Source organism: Schistosoma haematobium, chromosome 1 (assembly GCF_000699445.3).
Source record: "Schistosoma haematobium chromosome 1, whole genome shotgun sequence".
Lineage (NCBI taxonomy): Eukaryota > Metazoa > Platyhelminthes > Trematoda > Strigeidida > Schistosomatidae > Schistosoma > Schistosoma haematobium.
In genome coordinates, this window is record NC_067196.1 from 25226111 (window position 1) to 25241566 (window position 15456).

The 15456-nt window shown below is 33.3% G+C and overlaps 1 protein-coding gene across 1 annotated transcript in view; it reads right to left on the reverse strand.

Moving 5' to 3' along the window:
- DNAH7_2 (Dynein heavy chain 7, axonemal) overlaps positions 1-15456 on the reverse strand; it is a gene marked incomplete at its 3' end in the record, with an annotated part of 85692 nt that overhangs the window by 39370 nt on the left and 30866 nt on the right. Inside the window, exons 17-23 of the mRNA XM_051218417.1 lie at positions 14749-14979; positions 12729-12941; positions 10575-10922; positions 7979-8491; positions 5591-5722; positions 4571-4792; positions 3007-3036 (exon numbers count right to left, since the gene is read on the reverse strand). Of these exons, the coding sequence (XP_051073530.1) occupies positions 3007-3036; positions 4571-4792; positions 5591-5722; positions 7979-8491; positions 10575-10922; positions 12729-12941; positions 14749-14979 (1689 nt within the window). The remainder of the gene's footprint in view (positions 1-3006; positions 3037-4570; positions 4793-5590; positions 5723-7978; positions 8492-10574; positions 10923-12728; positions 12942-14748; positions 14980-15456) is intronic.

The window sequence follows — 15456 nt, forward strand, 5'->3', positions numbered from 1 at the left end:
CGTAAACATGTGGAAGATTTAGCAATGACGGTGTAAAAGGCTGCAAGAGAAGGAGACATGAGACAATTGTATGACACAACAAAAAACTCTCTGGAAATCATCGTAAACCAGAACGACCAGTGAAACGCAAGGAAGGCAAGGTAATCACCAACATTGAAGAACAACGAAACAGGTGGGTAGAACACTTCAAAGAACTCTTGAATCGACCAGCTCCACTGAACTCACCCAATATCGAAGCATCACCCACGGACCTCCCAATCAATGCTGGCCCACCAACAACTGAAGAAATTATCATAGCCATCAGACAAATCAAGAGAGGCAAAGCAGCAGGACCAGACAATATTCCAGCAGAGACACTAAAAGCAGATGTGGCAGTAACTGCAAGGATACTCCACATTCTCTTCAATAAGATTTGGGATGAGGAACAAGTATCAACAGATTGGAAAGAAGGACTTCTGATCAAAATACCAAAGAAAGGCGATCTCATCATGTGTGATAACTACAGGGGCATCACTCTTCTCTCAATGCCAGGTAAAGCCTTCAACAGGGTATTGTTAAACAGGATGAAGGACTCTGTAGACGGCCAACTTCGAGACCAACAGGGGGGATTCCGTCAGGATAGATCGTGTACAGACCAAATCGCAACTCTACGGATCATTGTGGAACAATCGATTGAATGGAATTCATCACTCTACATCAACTTCATTGACCATGAAAAAGCATTTGATAGCGTGGACAGAACAACACTATGGAAGCTCCTTCGACACTACGGCGTGCCTCAGAATTTCTATGATGAGTTAAACTGCAAAATCGTGCATGGAGGACAGTTGACAAACTGGTTCGAGGTAAAGACCGCTGTCAGGCAAGGTTGCTTACTCTCACCCTTTCTCTTTCTCTTGGTGATCGACTGGATTATGAAGACATCAACATTCGGGTGCAAGCATAGGATACAGTGGACAGCTAGAATGCAGCTAGATGACCTAGACTTCACAGATGATCTGGCCCACCTATCGCAAACGAAACAACAAATGTAGGAGAAGTCGACCAGTGTAGCAGCAGCCTCAGCAACAGTAGGTCTCAATATACACAAAGGGAAAAGCAAGATTCTCCAATACAACACAGCATGCACCAATCCAGTCACAATTAACGGAGAAGATTTGAAAGATATAAAAACCTTTACATATTTGGGCAGCATCATTGATGAACACGGTGGGTCCAATGCAGATATGAAGGCGCGGATCGGCAAAGCAAGAATAGCATATTTACAACCGAAGAACATCGGGAACTCAAAACAACTGCCAACCAACACCAAGGTCAGTATTTTCAATACAAATGTCAACACAGTTCTACTGTATGGGGCAGAAACCTGGAGAACTAAGAGAGCCATCATCCAGAAGATACAGGTGTTTATTAACAGTTGTCTACAAAAAATACTTCGTATCCGTCGACGGGACACTATTATCAAGATATTACTGTGGGAGAGAACAAACCAGATCCGAGTGGAGGAAGAAGTCAGGAAGAAGTGCTGGAAGTGGATAGGACACACATTGAGGAAAGCACCCAACTGTGTCACAAGGCAAGCCCTCACATGAAATCCTCAAGGCCAAAGGAAAAGAGGAAGACCAAAGAACACATTACGCCGGGAAATGGAGATAGACATGAGGAAAATGAACAAGAATTGGATGGATCTGGAAAGGAAGGCCCAGGACAGAGTGGGTTGGAGAATGCTGGTCGGCGGCCTATGCTCCATTAGGAGTAACAGGCATAGGTAAGTAATGCTGAGGTTACATACATGGTATTGAAAAGAGATGGTAAATTTGTCTACAAGGCAGTCAATCCTCATCACCTTAAACGATTAGGATGTGTGTTAAATATGCCCCCCACCGCATATTTTGGCACACAATGTCTGTTTGTGTAGAATTAGATTAAAAGAAAGCTAGATATGAGCAAATAAAGAAGTAGTGCAAGTCTATAAACCCATTTATTCTCTGTTTAAACTGTGATCCGGTCGATAACTGTGACCAATAAATTGTGATGTTAGTTTAAAATGGATAAGAATTGATTAAAATGATGTAGATTCATTCATTTTTCGTCATCCCAAAGAGTTTTAGTTTCTAAACTACTTTATAATTTTTTGTCATTGTTATTAAATTTATACTTTTCAAGCCATATTCGTCATATTGTCATTTTATTACTAGAACTACTATTATTCTAACTCCGCTGGTATTTGTTTTGTTAATTCCATCTCATAGTGGCGAAACTGGTGTTATGACAAAGCCGATCCACAGTGTTCTCCAGATTCTACGTTGACTGCGGACTGACTGGTTGATAAAATGAAAATTTCATGTGGAAACCAATGAAAGCTAAAAGACACTAAATAGTTGTTTTGTCCCAATTCGCAAACATCATAACAGTGTGCATTTATGAATTCATTTAAAAACATCGATCGCTACGTTACGAATTGTTAGTGTAAATGTAATGTGTTCATTCGAACCTAGGTTTAATTATTTGTGGGCCACTGTTGGGTGCTGCTTATAAAACTCAAACTAAAACGAACCCGATTCTCAGTACTCCTTGGTCAGATCATGTTAAACCGCACTAAGAACTATTTTAATCACTTCATATCATCCAAATAAATAAAAGCCAAGTGCTTGATATCATTTAGATTTAATCGACATCATCGTTAGAATAAACTCAGGCCAGTCAGAGGTTAGAGAATTAATTTAAAACTAAGTGAAACTAATTGTGATTTGAAAACAGTGTATTTTCGTCCTCATTCACCTTGGGAGGGATGGGATGGAAACGATGAGAGTGAATACTATTTCTAGGCTATAAATCAACAATATCCAAGTGTATAGTCATCAAAATATACCAGAAAAACTTCTCTACTATCATTGGGTCTTAAGGTGTTGAACTAAATTATTATCATTATTTAATATGTATTTATTATTTGCTGTTTCAGTTTTTAAAAGAAATACAATCAAGTAGTTCATTCGCACAACTTACCTCATCTTCTATTCCTTCTTTGTTATTGGCCTATCAAAAATACAAAATTAAAACAGTTTACAGATTTTATTTAACATTTCAACATTATTATTAAAAATTCAGTTCCATTATAAAGATGTATATTATTCCATTAAATCTTGGTACAATGAATGTAAATAGTTGACTTTTTACATTAGTGTATAGCTATTAAGTTTAATTTAGACACTGTAGTATTTCCTGAATGTGTTCTAGTAGCTATTGCTAGTATCTTCAATAATCAGTTTATTTGTTTGTTTTTAAAATAATCGCAATGGAGTAAAAGACAAAAATACTAGTTAGCTATTAAATGACGTAACATAGCTAAGTTCATATCGCTCACAAATGCCCTGGTACGGCCGAGTGGGGAGAGTCTGTTTTCCTTCTCAAAATGCTTCCACATGGTCATGCGTATACAGCCACCGCTGGAAAAGTCCAACTCACTGCTTTCTCGAGGTGGAGTGTTGTTCACGAAATTAAGAGGATGAAAAACGAATGTTCGGTGACCTAACCGGGTTGGTAGATATCGAGGATCCACCTAAGGGAGTTGAAAAACCCTGATTCCAAACCAGTGGTGCACATGAGCTACAGGATTCTGAGGAAACAAAAGGCGTATGAACCCATTGTTGGTCGCCTGATTGAGTGAGGTATTTTTGTCTTGATTTTGGATAGGTAATTACATGTTTTTATTCAGTTGTCAGAATATGTATCATAAATTATGCTTAAATTGATAAGGGTAAATTAGTCTATATTATTTAGCAAATTAGTGTTTCTTTTGATTGATCAGATACCAACAGAAAGTTTAATTTATCTTCCTGAATAATGCGTACCAACGCTACAGTAATATTCTAATAATATGATATAGTAATATTCTTATCTCCCTCAACGATGTCATAAATGTCAGTTTTTTTATGTAAAATACCTAGTGAATGCCAAAAGATCTATGTTTCGATATTATTCCAATATATAGTTCTAATTCACTAGTCAATGGTTGTCAGTTGCAGTCTGTTGATTAGTCACATCCAATAGCATCCAGTGAATGTTAGTCCTACATGAGGATTTCCTTCAAAACGTTCACAAAAACGTTATACATAGTAAAATAATTGAAAGAATATCAGGAATTGATACTCTGTCTAGAGATCATCTGTTCAAATAAAATACGCAGTTGCCATAATTCTATTTATTGAAAACAGTAGTAGAATAAACAGTGGTTTTAATAACCTTCAACAACCATTAAAATGCGTTTTGTTCTTTCTAAATGGAACATTTTGCTGCACGTTATTTTTTCGTATAACTGCTTGGGTTGATCACAGAGGATGGGTCACTTAAGTGTGTTAGTCAATTCACTTGTCTTCAAAAGTTTTATCAGTTCTGATGGATTAGTTGGCTTTTGCCAACTTGTATCACCTGAGATGTAGGCGAGTTTTTCATCTGCCAACCAAGCTGCTTACGAAGAGAATTATCTAATGGAAAATGATTAAAGAATAACTCTCTGAAAAAATCAACAATAGACGAATCGTTATCATTCTAAATGATCAATAAAACTAACCTTCATTACTAATTTATAATCATAAACTGTTTTCTTTATCGGAAATGGACGTTTATAATCTTCCATTGGCGGTGGAACTAATTCAATTAATGCCAGTCGTTGTCTTGTCTCTTCCATCATACCACCATTCATTAATTCACGTATTAATTTATCAAATTTCTGTCTACCATCTTTATCTGTAGTAGCACCGATTGACCAAACATAAGCAAAAAAGAATATACACTGGAAGAAAAAGCATAGAACAAGTAAATCTATTATGTAATAATAATAATAATCATACAAGACAGTACTTCTTAAATAGTCCAGAAATTTAATATTCGACATTTTATTAATAATACCTAGCCGTAGATCAATAAGAATAGGGGCTTTTGGAGGCTATATTTCACTATCATCTAATACAACTTTTCACTGTCTTTTGTAGTTGCTTATCATTTCAATGACTTATGCTAACTTTTTTTTTACTTATCAGTAGTTTATCTTAATGGTTCACTTCTCAGGAGGAATGTGAATTGGACCCAATGGTCTGAAGGTTTATCCGATAACAGGATGGATTGAAAGTTTCACATCATTTTTTAAAGTAATCTTCTAAGATATATCATCTAGACAACGTTATCTGTCAATAAAGAATCTTTATGAATTACAAATATGATTAGTACAAAATGTGTTCCAATAGAGATAGATCCTAAATCACTTTATATTTCAGAATTTTATTTCATAAAATAGGATAAAGGAAGTTATTCTAATGCTAAAGTGATACACAAAAAAGTACTTTCTTAAGTATTCAAATTGATTTAGACGTATTAAGATGTTTAGGAATCCCACGAATAAAATTATAAATAGATTAAGTGTAACAATAAGTTGGAAAGAAGTTTAGTCTACTTTCTTAAATTTCATTATACATTCTCTTTATATAAGTGTATAAATACTACTACTACTACTACTACTACTAATAGTAATAATAATAATAATAATAATAATAAAAGTTCACGTACGTATTACACACAAACAAACTGAGCTTACTTCAACGATTGCACTTGAATTATGATCAGTAAATTGTGTAAAATTATTGTCAGCATTAAATTCTGCTATTTGACAATCAATTAGATTCATTAAGGATTTCACTAAGTTTATATCACTAGTTGGTGATAATTCCTTCATTGATTGATTGATTAATTGATTAATTTAGGAAGTATGTGTTTTTTGTGAAGTAAATTGGATAGAAATAGGGAAAACAAATCATGAAATAAAGTGATAAAAATCAGTAAATTGTAGAGTTGAATAGAAAGGAAAGGCTTATTATTTGAATAGTAGAAAAAGCCAACCAAAATATAAAACTGTTGGGAAAAGCAGTGTTTTGATTCAGTTTCTATAGGTCGCATTCAATTAAAACTTACAGGTTAGTATTCAGTCGATTGTTGTTCAGAAAAGTCTTCATTACTCATAGAGACTATCATAAAGGCTCAGGGACTATTTTGTTTTTCTAAATAACCTTTGTAAGGATAAATTTCAGGGGATTATAAATTTATTCACCTATATCCAATTCGAATCACAGATGAACACTTAGTTTTCATAAAGTTAAAGACACATTTTGTTGAAACATATGCTCCCGACCATTCCACATACCTCATGTAAGTTTTTAATAAAATTTTAGGTGGATTACCGAAGCGATGAATAAATAAGGCTAGAAGACGTATGTACCGGATAATGAAGGTTATGATTCGCAACTATATTTCACGGAACTTCCAGAGTGTACAAACCGTTGAATGGTTACCTTTTCACATATCCTCCTACTGACTTCAAAGTTGAATCCTACAGAGACCGAAATTTATATCTTAACTAAAAGCATAATGTTGTAGGTAATTCGTTGTTTATGATCGAAAGTGTACAGCCTTTTTTAATATGTCCAATAAATTATTTCTATATAGACAAGAATGACAGTTAACTTAGATTTACTGGGCATTAAGTTTTCCCACGTTTGTCTCCACTCAGTTAATTATGAACACATCTTAGTCGACTATCATTCACTGAAACTAGTTTCCATTTATATTATCTTTTTTTTGCTAAAAATTCATCTGAAACTTATAGTTGATACCTAGAGATCTGTGTTATTAAGTTCTGAAAGTGATTGCGTAATCCCGATCTTCAGCATAACTGATAGGCTTATCAAGACCTTCGAGTTAATCACACGTATTATGACTTGAAAACAAGTTGGAGTGAAAGTTATTCACTTGACATCGGTAACCAATGAAATCTATTCGTGTATATGTCAGTTAAGGTCACTAATGTCTCAGCTACTCGATGGAAATCAATTTGGCCTTCGATTTGTCCTTTACCAAATTTATTATTTATAATTAAAACCTAATGTTACAATAAATTGTTTAACCGGTTTAGTATATCTTCTATTAGTAAAATAAGCACCAGAATGTTAGTAAAACCTGACCATTTCTCACAAACAACGACAAATGTGAGAATTTAGAAGCTTATTGTTGCTTACAACCACTGAGAACCACGAAAGACAAATAGGCTATTCCGTTTAAATATGGGACTATTCCGAAGCGTGCATTCATAGTTTCACTTCTGGTGAAACCCAGGACCTCCATATCTTGGCGGTAGTGCTTAAACTTTACACCTATGAGTTGGCAACTAATAGTTTACATTTCATGATATTACTCGGTCATCATTCGATGCCATGGAGCGATAAGCATCATACTATCTACGTGGTTTCATTCTAATGGTTAAGGATTCTCATTTGAACTCAAATGGGTTCGTAGATGCGGGCTACTGAGGAGTCGCATCTCAGGGAAAAACAGCCACCTAGTAATTTTTGTTTTTCAATGGCTGTCTAACTAGGGTCAATTCAACAATGTTAACAAAGCACCCATACTAATGACTAAAGATGTATTTAAACAAGAAGTAACCAATGAAAATCAGTAAATCTATATCATTAGTCACTGATGTAGATTTTGGATATCGAGAAACAACTGTGTTAAAAATTATGCTATAATCCAAGTTTATCGAAGTTGAGATGTGCAAGCTTATAAACTCAAACCCACTACTTCAAATATACCATGTTCGTCATTAGATATAAAGGACTTGACTGTAAACGTGTATCTATAGATTAACTGGATGCAGTTCTTATCAAACTGTACCGGACTTAATGTTGAATACTTCCTCAGTCGATATTAGTTTCAAATAAAAAGTCTTTTCAAGGTGATCTTTAAAATAGGGTAAACTTTAAATATATAACAAAAATTGACGAGCGGAAAACATTTATGTAATTCAAATAGCTTAGACAATACTAGTGCAGGCCAATCAGCGACAATAAATTGCTGAACTACTTATGTACTATGATAGTTTTATGAAGATCGGTGTTTGAGATACAACTTTAAAAGAAAACATTCCGCTTACTTTAATACCACCTTTACGAATTAATGCAATACCAGCATCGACAAATCTATCAAACATATCAATCCAAATATCTTTATGTAACTGTTTAATAAAATTAGGTAATTTATTCATCCAACTACGTAGCAATGGTCGCCAACCTAAACTTGCCGGTTCCAAATAGATCATACCACAACGAGATACAGTTGCCGGTGAAGCAGCCTCTAAATCCATTGGTTCGAATATCAAATTAGTTGTTGGCGCTAACTGAATAATTTCACCTGACATTAAACATAACTTTTTATTATCATCTAACACAGTATTCATATTCTCTATCCATACAGCATCAACTGGTCCATCAAATATTAACCATTTACGATCTGGTGTTGTTGATGTGGCAAATGTTCTATATGAAACAGCTAATATACCATCTGACCACTCATGTGATACGGGATCAAACTGACCATATAACTGTCCCATTGTTATCGCTTTTGGATTGATTACAGTATATTGCACTTTATTTTCTTCCATACGACCCTGTTTTTATGGATATAAACAGAACATATAAACAAGCAATAACCTGAATAGTAATGATACTAGTAGTAGTGTGCTTTAATAAGCATAATATTATTCTTAACAGATATCAAACATTATATGAATAAAGTTATACTCTATTCTGTGATACAAAAAGGCTCGTCAGTTTGGTTTTTTTCCAGTTTTTAATGATAGTTGAAGAGTTTTAAAACTATGGAGAAAGTTTATAACTCTGATGCATAACCTTATCCTTTGGATTGAATTGTCTGATTGATTGGCAATCTCGAAAAATAACAATGGATGAACTATTTGAGGAATGTCATGATCTAACCATTTATCAATAGAGATAGTTTTGTTAAGTGTATCTGTTGATGCATTATTCTATGAGGTAGTAAATCTTCATGGATTGAACCACATAGGTCATGTATTACATTCATCCAACCACCATCTGTCTCAGCACTCGAAGTTAGTTGGAATAAAACCAGAGGAGTTTAAGTAGAAATGTAGTATCAGTTTATAAAGTTATTGACTGTTTTAATGAGCTGCGTAGGGAGATCCAGACTACCTTGTTGGGATCCACTTGATTATTTGAACCAGTGGTTAGAGATATTAGATGATAGGACTCAGAATCAGTTATAATGATGGAGATGTAATCACTCTTTGTCTCCCCTTAGATATTGAGTTCTAAATCATTTTATAGCTTCTTACTACTTAAATTATATTATCTCTGCATACTGTTTTCCACTGTCCTTAATACGATTACTAATTTTACTACTCTAATATTTGTCTTGATGTTTTCGTTTTGCTGTGCTTATGTGGTATGACAGCTCGAACCGACGCACATATGTGAATACATGTTGCTCATAACTGATTGATCATGTGTAATGAAAAAGTTGAGTTTATGATAATAAACCCTTTATATATATACCAGTGAATTTTAACGATAAGTTGATAAGTTGAAAATTAGTTGACAAACAAGGCTTTACAAAATTGATTAGATGATTGTTGAGTAAATATCCATCTACTTGGTTTAGTATTTTGTGATAATTAGAAAATCATGATATAATCATAATCGTGCATGAGCACTGTTGGGGAGTCTCATACTAGGATGAAAAGGCCGTTTAGTGCTACCAAATTTTTGATGGTAGTCTAGCTTAGATTAACTCATAAATTTAACTATTTAAATTATTACAATCTACACAAATCCCCATTCTGATAACGATCATAATCAACAATTTTTCTGATTTTAACATTATTAGAACGGTTTATGTTGTGGATAAGCAGAGGTGGAAACTAAGGATGTGTTCATCTATCCATTTGTATAATTTTGGTTTAAAACCTTATACATAAAAGCATACACTAACTCCTAAACAGGTGAAGTTTTCCGTTTGTGAACAATTGTCACGTCTTAAAACATAACATTCTTGGCCGTTCACATTTCTGTTTACATAATTGTCTCGTTAAGAGTTTGTTCTTTTGGGATTACACTGTCTTCAGTGCAGTTGTATGTCAGTGGATAATCTTCGTCACGTTTTCTTCTTCTTTAGTTTTTGGTAACATCTTTTTGAATATGTTGATGAGGCGTTAAATTTATCAGTTGAATATGAAGGTGGTGAGCATATGACTGATGGTATTTTTTTTACGTGAAATGAATATATTGTTAGATAAAATAATTACAGACAGTTACAGAAGAATACTACAAATAAGATGACTATTAATCTTGTTGCATTACAGGGTGATATGCAGTAGATTTATTATTTTTATTTCATACAGACATCGATTGGTCTTGGACAAAATTAGATTTGCTTTGACGAAAACTGTTAGTAGTATGTTAAGTTCAATTAACTAGTTAATGTTATTTAGGATAATCTTACTTTAATAATCCAGTCCCTATTAAGTACTCTGCTTGATTTAAACACTCTGTGCACAGTTCCTGAATAAATTAGCATTTGAGTCTTAGTAAAGGAATCTCCAAACAAAATGAAATACATTATGATATAAGCTACAATTTTCACTTATCAATAAATCAATTAACTAAAATAATCCAAAAATTGTCAAACATTTTAATTATATAAATCTAATTTACTTTTTCACATATTTCACCTAAAGCAGCAGCTAATACACGATATGAACTAGTTTTACCACCGAATGGTTCACCAACAATCATAAAACCATGTCGTACAATCATCATTTCATAAACTTGTTGTATTTTCTCTATGAAAAATTTAGTATATTGTAAATTCATACGATCACAAGCATTTTTTATAGCATTATTTAATATTTCATAATCTGGTGTTGGACGTTCAATACCAGGAAATAGATCTGAAGCTATTCCACTAAATAATGGTAAATCATCACTAAGAAATTTCGGTAAATTCACATCAATAATAGAACGTAACATTAATACATCTTCATCTTCATTTGGATATTTTAACTAAATTTTTAAAGAGAGTAGATATAAAGAAGAAAGTATAGTTTCATTGAATAAACCAACTAAACTATATCTTATAGTTGAGATCATGAATCAATTGAAGCTAGACCACCATGGAAAAACTGGATGCACTGGATGGTCGTTTCGTCCTAGTATGGGACTTCTCAGCAGTGTTTCCAGGTTTTCTATGGTAGTCCAGCTTTAATTGACTCATGATCTCAACCACAAAATCTCCACAAAACCCCTTCCGATAATAATCATCGTATGCTCACAAGTGACTGGCTTCAAAAGGTATTTCCTGGAGTTCTAGTGAGAAGCAATGGCCAGTGGCGTTCAACTGGGTCTGTTGTGAGATAGTAACTCACTGAAGACAATGATGGACGGTGGCTCAATTTCGTGGATTCGCTGAAGTTAGACATTGACACCGTTGTATTCCGGCTCCGTGGTTTAGAGGTTATACGTTCACGCGCGAGACTGATAGGTCCTAGGTTTGAATCTCGCGTGGCTGGACCGTGGATAAACACTGTTGAGTAGTCCCCTACTAGGACGAAACGGCCGTCAAACGGTGCTTCCAGGTATTCCATGGTGGTTTAAAATTGATCGATTCATGATCTCAATCAAAGACTAAAAATAATGTCGAAATTAGTACACTACCAAATTAGAAATCTCATTTCTCATGAATTCAACTATAAAAGTAATAAAATCTCTACAAATCCCCTTTCAATGTTACATGGATAAAAATTGAAGGTAAAATAAAAACAAAGATTCATATCCGAGTTAAATAAGTGATTTAATTAATGTAATCATCCGATACTTGTCATGGGAAAATATACACCGTACTTCTTTTAATGATCATAACTTGAATTATTAAGAGATTGGTTGTATGTTGTTAGATAAGGGTAAGTAAGTCAAATAGACGAAACTTTCAGAACTATTCACATATAACTCATTGTACATATTTTTATTGGATATTTACTTAAATTCTAGTTACGTACTGAATGTGGTTTTTTTGGTAATAATAAGATCTTGTAAATGATGATAATTATTATTGAGTTTTTGAGCCATATTTAAAAGAATGTATGCTGGTTTGATGTTTTCTTGTTCTGACAGGGCTATGAAAATACAAGAATGTGAGTGAACACGTAAATGTTAAGATGTCAGATCATTGTCCGAGGTAGATGATTTTGTTGATTAAGTTAAGGCTCTTAGCATTATTATTGTAAAGTGGATCCATGACTAGTGAGCTCAACAAATTAGTGATTCTTTATTAAGTGAGCATATATCAGCTGAATTCATAACATGTGTAATCTGTTAAAATCTATTTAATGCACTGCTGATAAAAAAATTCTTTTCACGACCTATAACTGACATAACCTGAAGAACTATTCAGAATGACAGACCTCCAAATTAATGTTTCGTTTTAATTTCAGACGACTACTCAAAAGTGCATATCTTTGACTCTGCAAATAACTGAGTCAACGGTTTTAGGATTTTGACGATATCTATAAAACATTCAGCAAGAATTCCGAGGAACAAATTTCCAACTGAAGTCACTTTGTTATACTTGTTTGTTATCATTTGATTAATTGATAAACATTCATTAAACTTTATACGATATCCCATTATTTTGATTTATTTGGGACTGAATTGACTTTAGTTGTGTATCACAGATGCTAATCTTTGTCCCTTTGTGTTTATCTTTAACTTCTTATTATTACCATTACATTATGATTTAGTCACTAAAGAGCAACCTAACATTGATTAGTTCATTATAAATATTATCATGATAATTTATGTTCTTATACTTACTTTAAGATTACCAGCTGCTGTAAGGACAGATTTCACAGCTCTCATACCATAATCATAATGAGATTGACTAGATAATTGTTCTGAACATAAACGATAAGTAGCAACAATTTTTATAGCAAGTGGACGAGCATTAACAAAACCACATGAATATAATGAAATCTCTGCAATCATTGCATAATCTGGTACCATCATAGCTACTGAACGAAACAAAGCCTTGAAAAGACAAGAAAATAGCATAAATTTGATAATTATTAAATTTTAAAACATTCTGTCAGTGAATAATGATAGGTCAAAGTTGATGCTCATCAGTGTGAACGAATTAGTATGCATTGAAGTTTGTTATAAATACTTGGAACTTACCTAAACCAAGTTCTAAAGTCAAGTTACTTGTTAAAAAAACATTGAAAACTCTGAAGGAATCAGTTGATTCTTGAGAATTTCGAATCAAACTTTTGGAATCTGCAGTAGTAAGTGATGTTATAGAGCTATTCAGAAAGCGAATAATCGCTTGTAGTAATGGACCAAGTACAATGATAAATTGTAGTGTATAGTAACTAATGTTTATACTGATGATTTTCTTCAACTATCCTAAATCAAATACATGAAATAGATACGTCGACTCACTCCGCACAATAAAGAATGGAATTCTCTTATATCTTCTACATTTATATTAATGTCAAGAAGTAAATTAACGTTTATAAAATCCGTTTTGTATCTAGATTAACCATGAAACCGTCTTCTTAGGTGAATGTACTAGCAAACTGGTGTCTTTTACGAATTTAAGCAAGAGGTTTCTTATGTAGGAAATGAATTTCTGAAAAAACCGGAACGAATATATTTCTTCAAAGCTGGCGTCTCTAAAAGTGAGTACAATTTGGAAGCATTTAATTTAACTTATTTTCAAGTCATCACTCATATATGAGATAAACACTTATAAGCAGTAGTGAAGTTACGGATAGAGAGAAAGATTAAGGGAAGAAATCAATTGATGAGGTCTTAAGGCTTGTAATAAGTTATGGGTTGTATGTATTTATCCACTGCATGCTTACATATAATATCCTTGATAGAATAAGAGTTAAACATAAAATGTTCATATGTTATCAGGCCATAATGAAAGACAACAATATAAAGTTTGCAATTGTTATTCACCATAGATTTTTATTTATTGAATACAACTGACAGTAAAAGTCAATGTTTGGAGACTTAATGAAATACAAATCAAAGTGTTTCAACTTAGATGAAAAATTATCTAGGGTATAATGAAAAATTTCCCGAACAAGATCCTATTTCATTATTCTTATGTCAATATTCAATTGGACACAAATAAGTAAGACAATTAGAATTTAATCCATTAATGGGAATCATTTAAATATATTAAAATGTTCTTCCCAAGATATATGGAACTAATAATTTTGAAGGAAATATAAATAAGTTAAATGTTAGTATAGAATTGATTATTACTGTATGAACTAACATTATTTGTGCAAATCAATTGATGAAGTAGTGAAACTTCATCAGTTGAGGTGACTGGGACATGTGTTACGTATGGTCAACCACAGACTGCCTCGATGTGCGATGTCCAACTGTATAGGAGTAGATTGGAAGAAAGCTAGGGGCGGCCAGACCAAAACATGGCACAAATCCATGAAGTCACTTACAAGTGAACTGAGCCATGTTGGTCGGTGTAGACTATCTGGTTGAGGACTGCGAGATGATAGCGACCGATGGTTGGAGATCCTGAACGACATGGCTCAAAATCGTTTGCAATGGCGCAAGTGCATCCACTCTTTGTGTTCTCCCAAATTCTAATCTTCTGAATCCTCCTTGTCTCTTTTTTCTCTTTTCAAATTTATTTTACTCCATGAATAACATCGTCAAACCCTAATCTTTCCAATTACTGCTTATACTCTTACTACCTCTACCACCAATGTAGTGTGGCAGCTAGATTGATTATTTTTCAGTTGTGGATTCTATTAGTTAATATAATTTAATGTATTATTCAAATTACAATAAGACTAACTTTTAAATTATCTGGTAGTTCTGAACGTCCAGCATAACCTGGATTCATTGTAATGAATACAGCACACGTTCGATCTAATTTAATTTCAGTTCCTTCAAATATTAAACTTGTTTGATTGGCAAGAATTGCACGTTGAATAGTTAAAATTTGTTGAGCTACTACAGAAAGTACTTCTAAATCAATACGATTAAATTCATCAAAACATGACCATGCACCGCATGATGCAAGTCCCTGTGTAAATTACATTAAATGAGAATAAAATAAATGACATAGATATTAGCACATATTTACTATCTATATGAATATATTTGAGAATATTACTCGTAAACTAAAGAAGCTTATTACGGTTTACGTATCTTCTGACGAATTTACGGACACCAAATAGAAGATATCTAAATAATTGGACGTAATTGTTAAGAAGTGTTGAACCTATATTTCATGATAGATTATTCTCATTAACAAGACACTCAGTCGGTTTACAGAGAACTGATTGTTCCACAATTTTTAAGTTTATGTTACTTGGCTTCTGAGACAGAAACATTATTAGTAAACTATCTGAACTGAGATTGATTTTCTATGGTTTTGAGATACTTCAGGTTTTTATTATTCTTTTTTCATAATCAATTTCTTGTTGTATAATCCTTAGTGTTGATCAATCTTAATGTATCAAGCTGCATTTAAATATAACTCAGATATAATGACTAACAG